The 12,022-nt window shown below is 37.3% G+C and overlaps 1 protein-coding gene across 3 annotated transcripts in view; it reads left to right on the forward strand.

Moving 5' to 3' along the window:
* HEATR5B (HEAT repeat containing 5B) overlaps positions 1 to 12,022 on the forward strand; it is a 62,789-nt gene that overhangs the window by 11,761 nt on the left and 39,006 nt on the right. For 2 of the 3 annotated variants that reach the window (XM_058164486.1, XM_058164490.1), the window contains exons 11-19: positions 2,153 to 2,264; positions 3,317 to 3,469; positions 4,301 to 4,400; positions 5,229 to 5,338; positions 5,720 to 5,883; positions 7,507 to 7,560; positions 8,153 to 8,328; positions 9,476 to 9,581; positions 9,985 to 10,175. In XM_058164486.1, coding sequence (XP_058020469.1) covers positions 2,153 to 2,264; positions 3,317 to 3,469; positions 4,301 to 4,400; positions 5,229 to 5,338; positions 5,720 to 5,883; positions 7,507 to 7,560; positions 8,153 to 8,328; positions 9,476 to 9,581; positions 9,985 to 10,175 — 1,166 coding nt within the window. The remainder of the gene's footprint in view (positions 1 to 2,152; positions 2,265 to 3,316; positions 3,470 to 4,300; positions 4,401 to 5,228; positions 5,339 to 5,719; positions 5,884 to 7,506; positions 7,561 to 8,152; positions 8,329 to 9,475; positions 9,582 to 9,984; positions 10,176 to 12,022) is intronic. The other variant, XM_058164498.1, reaches the window with a different exon arrangement.

A 12,022-nucleotide genomic window follows, 5' to 3' on the forward strand; every position in this document is an offset into this window, starting at 1 on the left:
ATTCAAAGATTTGTCTTGCTGAATTTTTTTTTATTTTATTTTTTTACATTTATATCCCGCCCTTCTCCAAAGACTCAGGGCGGCTTACAGTGTATAAGGCAATAGTCTCATTCTATTTGTATATTTTTACAAAGTCAACTTATTGCCCCCCCAAGAATCTGGGTCCTCATTTTACCTACCTTATAAAGGATGGAAGGCTGAGTCAACCTTGGGCCAGGCTTGAACCTGCAGTAATTGCAGGCTACTGTGTTTTAATAACAGGCTTTACCAGCCTGAGCTATTCCGGCCCCTGTTTGTTTGTTTGTTTCCCAGTTATATTCAAGGTTTAAAGCAGGGATGAAATTCAGCAGGTTTCTGGAGAACTGGTAGCGGAAATTTTGAGTAGTTCAGATAACTGGCAAATACCATCTCTAGCTAGCCCCAGAGTAGGGTGGAAATGGAGATTTTGCAATATCCTTCCCTCAGGAGTGGGGAGGGAATGGGGATTTTGCAGTGTCCTTCCCCTGGAGTGTGGTGGGAATGGAGATTTTTCAGTATTTTCCCCCTGCCATGCCCACCAAGCCACACCACGGCCACCAAGCTACGCCCACGGTACCGGTAGTCAACAAGAATTGAATTCCACCACTGGTTTAAAGTCTGAAAAGCTCAAGCTATAAACTATCAAGGAACATGTACCTCTCTGTGAACCTGAGATACATTAGCCATGCCAAAAAGGAAATGCCTTTTTGTAAACACTGTTAATGCTCCAAAACTAGGAAGCATCAGTTTTGAAATTATTATTGTTCCTTCCTATTTATAAGATACTAAAATGCTTCTTTTTAATCGGACTTCTTAAATTGCTCTAGGTGTCATATACACTCATGCTCATCTTTATTCATAATAGTCCTTATTCCTGGGCAAATAGAATAGAATAGAATAGAATTTTGATTGGCCAAGTGTGATTGGACACACAAGGAATTTGTCTTGGTGCATATGCTCTCAGTGTACATAAAAGAAAAGATACGTTCATCAAGGTACAACATTTACAAAACAATTGATGATCAATATATCAATATAAAATCATAAGGATTGCCAGCAACAAGTTATAGTCATACAGTCATAAGTGGAAAGAGATTGGTGATGGGAACTATGAAACGATTAATAGTAGTGCAGATTCAGTAAATAGTCTGACAGTGTTGAGGGAATTATTTGTTTAGCAGAGTGATGGCCTTCGGGAAAAAACTGTTCTTGTGTCTAGTTGTTCTGGTGTGCAGTGCTCTATAGCGCTTTTGAGGGTAGGAGTTGAAACAGTTTATGTCCAGGATGCGAGGGATCTGCAAATATTTTCACGGCCCTCTTCTTGATTCGTGCAGTATACAGGTCCTCAATGGAAGGCAGGTTGGTAGCAATTATTTTTTCTGCAGTTCTAATTATCCTCTGAAGTCTGTGTTTTTCTTGTTGGGTTGCAGAACCGAACCAGACAGTTATAGAGGTGCAAATGACAGACTCAATAATTCCTCTGTAGAATTGGATCAGCAGCTCCTTGGGCAGTTTGAGCTTACTGAGTTGGCGCAGAAAGAACATTCTTTGTTGTCCTTTTTTAATGATGTTTTTGATGTTAGCTGTCCATTTGAGATCTTGCGATATGATAGAACCCAGAAATTTGAAGGTTTCTACTGTTGATACTGTGTTGTCAAGTATTGTGAGAGGTGGAAGTATGGAAGGGTTTTTCCTAAAGTCTACCACCATTTCTACGGTTTTGAGTGTGTTCAGTTCCAGATTGTTTTGGTTGCACCACAAGGCTAGTCGTTCAACCTCTTGTCTATATGTTTATGTTTATTATCACAACAATAGAAGCAAATTTCATTTTATGTTGGAACACTTCCTTCTTTTTGCTCTTCTTTTTAAGGTGTTTCTCTTATCGCCACATTCCATATTTTGGTTTGTTTTCTTTTTGTTTGCCTACCCAGAGTCCCAACCATCCCCTATTGAGTTTTTCAACCCCTTTTTTTGTTTCAATTCTTCATTCATGTTTAAAAGAAAAATAACTTGGACAACAATGAATGTAATATTAAATAAAGTTTTTATTTTCTATACTGTGTTAATGTTAAGTTATGAGTTTTATTAAGTTGCTTTCTAATTCACTTCTGAGTTAATTTCTCCTTTATTTTAGATGGTTGTTAGCATTGCTGAGGATCTCTTGCGGACGGCTGCACAAAATAGCAGGCTATCCTTACAGCGAACCCAGGCTGGGTGGCTTTTGCTGGGGGCTCTAATGACTTTAGGTGGGTATACACATATTCCTTTATTTTAGCAGTCTGACTAGCATTTAGCAGCAAGATTGTTGATAGTTCCCTAATACTAGACCTTACCAGGTTCTGCTTTTGCTACCAAAATCCAGATTATTTTAAAAATGCAATTGCCTTGCCAGAATACTTTTGTAATGAAGTAAAAGTCTATGTAGAAATGTACTCTGATCAGTAGTTAGGAATATTAAATTGTAATTAGCACATTGAATAGTAGCATAATATTAAAGTTAGCTTTAGCTGATTTGAATCTTTTAATGTTATTAATAAGTATATTTATAAAGGTACAAATATTTCTTAACCTTAAAATCAATTATAATTGCAGTAAGATTCCTAACTTTACTCTGCAAGTTACCATATTTTTCAGGAGTATAAGATGCTCCGGACTATAAGATGCACCTACCTTTTTTGGGGAGAAAAACAAGAAAAAAAAATCAGCCTCTGCCTCCCAGCAATTTGCCTCCTTACAGCAAACAGCCTGCTTTAGTTTCATTTTCATTATCAGCACAGCCTGATTAGCACAAGAAAAAAAAATCTGCCTCCCAGCAATTTGCCTCCTTGCAGCAAACAGCTGAGGCCCACGTGGCAGTAGGCAATGGCAATCCCTGCAGCCTGAAACAGCTGAGGGTCGGGAGGCTGATCCAACTGACAATCAGCTGCTTGTGCTAATCAGGCTAGGCTGAAGCTGAAACGGGATGTTTGTTGTTTCTGCAAGAAGGTAAATATCTGGGAGGCAGAGGCTAAAGGGTGGGGACTGGTGGGTGGGTGGGGCTACATTCAGTGTACAAAACGCATCCAAATTTTCACCTTCTTTGGGAGGGGGGCGCATGCATCTTATACTCTGAAAAATATGGTATTTATTTTAATGGATAATTCTATTTTTATTAAAAATTTGTCAAAGTGGCAATTAAAAAATAAAGTCAGTTTTTGAAAATGTCATCTACAGATAGCATTGACGCTTGTTTAGAATTCTTTGGCTTTATCTTTCATGAAAACTTATTTAGCTCCAGTATAATTTGTGTTCCTGGTAGGTCCTTCAGTTGTCCGTTACCATCTTCCTAAAATGTTGTTACTGTGGCGAAATGTGTTTCCCCGTTCGCTAAAGGAATTAGAAGCTGAAAAAGCTCGTGGAGATTCCTTTACATGGCAAGTAACACTGGAAGGACGTGCAGGAGCTCTCTGTGGTATGAATCTCAAACATACAATAACCTTGTCCAATACTATTTCAGCCAGCCTAATTCCATATTTTATGAATAAAGTAATCAGCTAGAATCAAAAGGACTAAAATGTCTATTCTGAGTAATCTTTAGATGTTGATTCCTTGTGACAAAGTGCAGGAAAAACTGGTACATATGCTATGAGCATTGAAACGAAAAATATTAAGTATATATTTGGAAAATATGCGGCCAGATTGTATTTCATCATATCCATATTTGGAATATGCTAGTATATGAGTATGGATAGGAATAGGATAGGATGTTCTTAATTTTTTTTAACAAGATGCAAATATAATTGAATTGAACACTGTATTTGTTAGATCACTATATTATGAATGTGTGTTTGTGGATAGCCAGTTTATCTTTTCTTTTTTTAGTGGAAAGCTATAGTTTGAGCAGAGAACCCTGTTTCTGAGAGAGAGAGAAAGAGAGAATGGCATAGCAATAGCACTTATATACTGCTTTATAGTGCTTTACTGCCCTCTTTAAGCAGTTTTCAGAGTCAGCATGTTTCTCCCAACAATCTAGGTCCTCATTTTACTGACCTCAGAAGGATGGAAAGCTTGAGTCAACATTGAGCTGGTCAGAATCGAACTCCTGACAGTGGAATGCAGAGTTAGCCTGCAACACTGCATTCTAACCACTGTGCTACCTTGGCTCCATATGTCCTTTCTTGTCCTCAGTAATTTTATTTTGAACATATGTCAATTCAACTGTTAATGTGTTATGTATTTGATAGATACTTAAATTATACTGATTTTTAAAGGTAGCATTTCTACTATTTTTTGTTGTTGCTAGCTATGAGGAGTTTTGTTGCCCACTGTCCTGAACTTTTAACAGAAGATGTTATTCGAAAATTGATGACACCTATTGAATGTGCTATGACAATGATGTCTCAGTAAGTATGTTTCTTAGAAATTGAAATAAGCTTTCTTTTAAAATCCGTGTATTTGCCTAATCGCTAATGGAACAGAATCTGTGATCTGTGTTCTTATTGCAACTGCTAGTCAACCTCTCTCCTCCTCTGTTAATCTTTTTTATATTTTCCCTCCCCAGATGGATATGTGTATGTGGATGGCTGTGGTGGATGGCTAAATTGTAATAAATTCGTGTGAAAGAGAGTTCAGATGTGTATGGGTGATGAACTTAGAGTAAGTTCATTAATACCCTGCATTCTCTCTCCAACATTTTTCCCCCGAATGCCATCACTCTGCTAAATAAATATTTCCCTCAACATTGTCAAACTATTTACTAAATCTGCACTACTATCAATCTTCTCATCGTTCCCATCACCTATCTCCTTCCACTTATGACTGTATGACTGTAACTTTGTTGCTTGTATCCTTATGATTGATATTGATATCGATATTGTTTCCTTATTGCTTATTTGTACCCTATGACTATCATTAAGTGTTGTAAGTGTTGTACCTTGAAGATAGCTTTTCTTTTATGTACACTGAGAGCATATGCACCAAGACAAATTCCTTGTGTGTCCAATCACACTTGGCCAGTAAAAAATTCTATGCTATTCTATTCTGTTCAAACTTTCCCTTCCTCTGTAATTTCAAAGAGCAAAATAACATGTTCTCCTTTTGGCATGCATCTTCCAAAATTTGTAGGGAAAAAGGTGGTTTTATTCCCAGTATTCTGTATCTACAGTTTAAATTAAATAGCTTTTTAATGTAACAGTAACTTTCATGGTCTTTTTTTTTTTTTAACATGATAGCATTCCTTCTGTAATTAAAACCCATGGAGCACATCTGAAGGCAAGCGCAGCAATGGTTCGATTAAGGCTTTATGACATTTTGGCTTTGTTACCACCAAAAACATACGAAGGTAAAATTCACTTCTTTTCACTATAATCTTAAAAAATAATCTTAAAAAATAATTTATTTTTCTATTTTTTTAAATGACAGAAAGTTTAGTAGGAGAACTCTGGGCTCCCATATGCTCACTTTCATACATAATAGCATTGCCATCAAATAACATTTCCTGCAACTATCTAGGAGCTGTGTTTAAATAATGACCTTGTAATCATACAAATATTATGTGGGAATTGCTCATCATACAAAGTTTCTGTAATTCAGTATTTTGCCATGGGACTTAGATCAGAATATTATTATCTCTGGTTTTCCTGTTTTAAAACTAGACTGAATCATATGTTGCATGTTGTTTAATGGCCTATATAAAAAACTGTATTTTATTGTTTTGCTCTAGGTTCTTATAATCCACTTCTTCGGGAGCTGGTGGCGGAATTTACTCTGACAGACAATTCTGCTAATACAACGACCTCCCTGCTTAGGTCACTTTGCCACTATGATGATAGCGTCCTTCTTGGCTCTTGGCTGCAAGAAACAGACCATAAATCAATTGAAGATCAGGTATCCAGTCTTGTTTTCCAAAGCTTCCCAAGTGTCAATTGTTTTTTAATTACACACTTGTTATGTGTGTAATAAATAAATTACACACTTCGGCTATTTGACACCAAAATGGAGCCCCCCCAAAATAAAATGGGTTCTGCATTTGATCATTCCACACTTGCCCCATCAGTATAGTTAAAGATATGAAAGAAATGAAAAAATCTTTTGAGACCCCTGATGCTACTGAGCACAGTTCTCCATAGCTCCGGCTAATATGGGAATATGCAATAAAGCAATATTTGGAGAGCTGTAGTCCCCCGTGGCTGATATAGACATATTTACCCCAGTTAATGTAATTAATAGTTTCATAGCAGATATACAGCTTCCCTAAATCTTGGGTTTCCCCATTTATTTCACCACACAGCTTTCATTTCTGCTTTGTGGATTAAAGACTAGTATATTAGAGGACGTCTTGGAGAAAATTATATTGTTATTAATGTTTGAGAAAAATCCATGTTTTTGAAGTGATGGCAGCTCCTCATTCTTTTGATGCTGCCTGCAAAAATACTTTCTTATAAAGTGTAGAGATTGTCATTGAGAGAGATCCTTAGAAGGCAGCAATTAGACATAGCGTATACAATATAATTCTCAATATCACTAAAGGCTCCTGCTTCAGGTTCCTTATCACAGTACTTTAATAATAGGCGCTGAAATACAGTGTAACACTTGGTTTGCAATCTTTTAACGCAACATATAAGAAATTGGAAATTATTTTTAGCAAGTTGTCTTGGAATGCATAGGAATATTTGTCTGACCCTGCATATTGTATATTGGACAGAAGTGGAGAAGGTTCTAGTAAGAATACAAAGTTGCACCTTCTATAGTTATTAGATGCTGTGCTTCTCTAGTTTTTACATGTTCTATTGTGATATATACTTCCTTTTCATATTCTCGGAAGCCAGTTTGGTCTAGTGGTTAAGACACCAGGTTAGAAAGTGGAAGACAATGAATTCTAATCCCATTTTAGGCATGAAAGCCAGCTGAGTGATCTTGGGCCAGTCACTCTCTCAGCCCAACCCACTCACAGGTTGTTGTTGAAGGAAAAATAGGAAGATGGTGGGTTGGATGTGTTCACTACCTTGAGTTATTTGTAAAAACAATCAAGACAGGATACAAATAAACAAACAAACAAATATTCCAGATATAAATTTTGGATGAAAATGTATGTTATATAGTTATTTATTTCATAGAAACTCAGGAATTTCATGCAATATTGATAATTATGTGATTTGAATCCATTTCACTGAATAATACAGCTTATGAGAAACTCTTCACTTTGCTCGAGCTGAAGACCCTACCAATAACATAGACTCTCTATTATATGGAAGGAAAACCCAGATGCGCATGTGCAAGATAAATGGTACTTGGCTGAGCAATAGTACTTGCAAGAGAGAGGTGGAGTCTTTCTTGGTAGGCCATAGATTAAGGAGGGGACAGGAATGTGCTACAGCTTCCAAAATAGACAATGCAGTTTACGGCTGTATCAACAGAGGCATAATGTTGTCATGGGAATTTATAGTACTGCTCTATGGTGCACTGATCAGACAACATCTGACATTCTCTGCCCTATTCTGGTCACCACAGTACAAAAAGGATGCTGAGGAATTGGAAAGAGTGCAGAGAAGAACAACAAAGATGGTAAGGATCTTGTAGGCTAAATCCTATGAAGAAACTTGGTCTGTTTACCTTAAAGAAGAGAAGGATAATGTGAGACAGGATAGCAGTCTTCCAATACATAAAGGGATGTCACAGGAAGAGCAGTAGATTTATTCTTCCCATTACCTAAGCATAAGACAAGAACTGGTGGATAGAAGCTTTACAATGAGAAATCTAAACTTGAACTAAGAAGGAATTCCCTGACTGTGAGAGCTATTAAACAGTGGAACAGCCTGATTCCTGAAGTTGTGGGTGCTCCATTACTGGAGGTTTTCAAGAAAAGGCTAGACATCTATTTGTCCAGAATTGGTATCAAGATTCCTGTATTGGGTAGGGGATTGAACTAAATGAACTCCAAGGCCCCTATCAATACTCTGATTCTTTGATAATGAAAAATGATAATGAATAGTAGATAGACTTATTTGGGGATATAATTGTTCTGTAAAAACTGAAGACACATTGCATAGGCCCCATAGAGTACTCTTTTAACCAGGACAACATTTTTTAGCTGATATGAAATGTTATGGGATAAAAGATACGTGTCTCTGATTTCAAATGTTCTGATGCTTTACAGCTCCAGCCCAACAGTGCCTCAGGTAGTGGTGCCCTAGAACACGATCCCTCCTCCATTTACTTGCGCATCCCAGCTGGAGAAGCAGTGCCAGGCCCTCTTCCTTTGGGAGTATCAGTCATTGATGCCTCAGTGGCTCTCTTTGGAGTTGTTTTTCCTCACGTGTCCTACAAACACAGGTTTGTTACACTTCTAACACTTACACAGCTAACACTTCTATACCTCATTAAGGTGTTATTTCATGCAGCGATATCAAAATGAGGACCATATATAAAGATAAATTATCCTTTTTCCATTTTTGTAATATTTCAAATGTTACAATTTATCTTTTGGAAAAAGCTAGTTCCTTGAACATTATTTTCAAGACTTTTCGGTTAGCATACTCGTCAACTATTTAAATGTGATAAAATGGCTATAGTTAGCAGGAGTAGGATCTTATTTGACATTCAAAGGTAATTTTTATCTAGACGTTCTCTGATGTTACCTTTTAATGCAGCTGTTGGTTCCAACATGTTATCAGTGCGCCTATTTCCTCAAAAGCGGCTAAAGCACTTCTTCCCAACCCAATGCCTTCCAGGTGTATTAGGACTGTAATATCCAGAACTGCTAGCCAGCATGACTTAAAGATCATGCTGATGAAGAATTATTTGGATGCGTCTAAATATGGATGGCAACTAGAAATCTAAGAGAATTTGGGGAACTGAAGGGGATGGTGATGGAGTTGGGTGAGGAGAAAGACAGCTAAAGTTAGATAGAAGAAAAAGAGATCATAGTATAGTTAAAAGATAAGAGAAACACTGGTATCCTTTATGAGGATGATTGTATAATGAATATCAAGAGACATTTACTGATAAAACTAAGGAGAAACAACTTTTTTCCTATCCTTGTTGTACAATGGATACGTTTTTAGTGACTCATAATTTTGCTCTGAATAAATGAAAGATAAAATATTCTCACCACCACCCACACACTTGAGATACCACGCTACGGGGGAAAAGAATTAATTAAACGATAATTTCAGTGCAAGAACTACTTTAAGTTGTTCAAGAATAAGTTTAAGTATATTCGTTTATTTCCAAGAAACTTAAAAGTGATTATGCCACTTTGGATTAAATAAGACAAATTTCATCACAGCTGCAGTGAATCTGAGCAGCACAAAGCTAGATTTTTAAAAGTAAAAATAGACTTCAGAGTTAACCCTAATCACATTAATTCATATCTGACAAAAGCTACTTTACTGCGTTAAGATAACTAGAAACCATTATTATTGGAATGTGAATCTTTGCTATTTGAATGTTAGTTTCCTCATTGTATTTATATTTTCAGGCTACAAATGTTGGATCATTTTGCAGAATGCATCAAGCAGGCAAAAGGTGTTCGTCAACAAGCAGTGCAGCTTAATATTTTTACTGCTGTTCTCAGTGCATTAAAGGTAAATCTGCTTCAAAAGATGAAATTATAGTGTTCCTCTCAAGCCATGGAATGCACTTTGAGGAGCTTTGCCTGCTCTCTTGGTTTTTAGTAAGAGACTTGTTGTTTCAGCTAGGCCTTTATATAGTTTAATTAGCAAACAATGATTTTTGGTATTTTTTTTAATCACACGTTAAACAGTGATTTTATTTTTATCATTACTCGCTTTGAGTGCCCTTTGGGTAAAAGGATGGATTGTAAAGTATATATATATAACAATAATTTTGTAATTAAACTGTAATGATTTGTAAGTTGCTGAAAAGCAAGTATATAAGGACACTTTCATAATGTGTTTTCTTAAAGTAATCTGTTACTGCTTTAAAGACGTTCTAGATCATGTTTTAAAGTATTATCTGTCGTAAAAGGGCTTGGCTGAGAACAAAAGTACCTTAGGACCAGAAGAAGTCCGCAAGTCTGCTTTGACTCTTGTAATGGGAGCGCTTGACAATCCTAATCCTATTTTGAGATGCGCTGCAGGAGAAGCTCTGGGCAGAATGGCCCAGGTGGTTGGGGAAGCCACTTTCATTGCCAGGATGGCTCAATACAGCTTTGATAAGTATGTTGTAATTTTACTTTAAGTAAAACAAGAACTGTGCTAAATATTACTTCTGTTTGGGCTTGTTTGTTTATTGTTTAAATTGTTTTCTTTTGTACAACATATGAACAATATATAAATTATATAAGTAGCTCTTGTTATGTGTAGTGGTTCTGTTCCAATATAAAACCATGAACAGTGAAACCATGAATAATCAGTAGTTAGGTTCTGGAGCCTGTGCTCATTTTCTTCAGCCAGGAGAGGCTGTTTTTTTCTTGCTTGCAAGAGCAGTACCAGTCTCTATCATTAGTACCTTATTCTAAATCGTCAAAGAAAAGAGGACTACCTCAGCCCAAACCCATTGGACCAAGCCATGGGCACTCTCTAGCTGCCATATTAAGCCTAATTAAGAGGTTCTTATCATGGTAAAAGTCACGTAGAATGAAGAAGCTCGCATGAGACATTTGGCATGAAGAAGGTAACACCCTTCATCACCAGCCAACTAATCTGGTCCAGAAAAGAAAGCAGTCAGCTACCACAAGATAGCCACTTGCAGCCTTGCAGCCAGGCTGATCCAAAAAAATCTGTTATAACCAAGTGAAGAAAAAGTAACCAATATACCATGCAGACAATCTAACTCTATTCTGACATGCTTTACAGATATGTAAAAGCCCATCTGCATTTTGTACAAGCATAAAGAAATGAAATGGAAGCCAAAATGTGAATATGTGAAACTTTTATTTGTGTACCCAAATGTTGTCTACATGTAACAGTTATGAATATTCAAAACTGCCAATACACAAACTGTGTGCAACAATAATATCCCAATAATTTTGGCTGAATAAACTACAACTGAAGAAATTCGGCTGTAAGAATGCACATAAGTGAAGCCGATCAGTATTACTTCCTTAGTTTATTGGTTAAAAGGAAGTATGGCCTTTGTGCCTATGGAAGCTTGTTATGATGCTATGCAATTTTTGTCCCCCTTCTCTCACCCACTAATACCATTTAGGGATAGAATTCCAGAGGATGAATGGCATGTGCCAAAATCTTGAGGTAGTAGAGGCCAAGTGACTGCTCGGAAGTGGATTAGGGGAGAATAGAAGATGAGATCCAGCCTTCCTCCCATTACAACTCCCACCTAACTGCTTGGCTAAAAGCCCTTGTTGCTTGAATTGTGGTCTCAGATGCAGATGTGGCATGTCAAGTGATGGTGGGTGGTTGAAGGCAGTCATTATTCAATGAAACATCTGATGTGGTGGTTACAGCCTCTTTGGCAGTAGGCAGGGCAAGTGCCTTGGTTCAAGAGAGATTTTAACACAACTTGAACACCTTGGACTAGGGGTGTCAAATTCAAGGCCTGGGAGCTGGAGTTGGCCCCAGGGTACTTAGATCTGGTCCACGGGGCCACCCTGGAAACAGCAAAGGACCAGCCCACAGTGCTTCTGCCAGTAAAAATGAGCTCAGGAAGGCTGGACGCGGCCGAGCTCTGTTTTTACTGGCAGAGGGTTGCAGAAGGCTGTGGCTCGGGAGCCTATTTTTGCTAACACAGTGCTTATGCCACCACAGGTGGCAATAATCTTAGAAAAAAAGCAGGTAAATTCTGCTACTTTTTTTCTAAGATTATCACCATAGAACGCAAAACAATTTTGGAAGGTGTAAATACTTTTGAATTCAGTGGATCTCACTTTGAAAAATAATACAAAAATGCAAGTTTATTTCATTTGTTTTCTGCCTGAAAGAGAGTGAATGCAAACACATGGCTAATTTGGGTGTCAAGATAACTTGATTGGCTTTGGGTTCTAAACATTGTAAAGGTTTGGAATTGTGTGGAATCAAAGGAAGAAAAACAATTCATTTTAAAGAGA

This window comes from Ahaetulla prasina, chromosome 1 (genome assembly GCF_028640845.1).
Source record: "Ahaetulla prasina isolate Xishuangbanna chromosome 1, ASM2864084v1, whole genome shotgun sequence".
Lineage (NCBI taxonomy): Eukaryota > Metazoa > Chordata > Lepidosauria > Squamata > Colubridae > Ahaetulla > Ahaetulla prasina.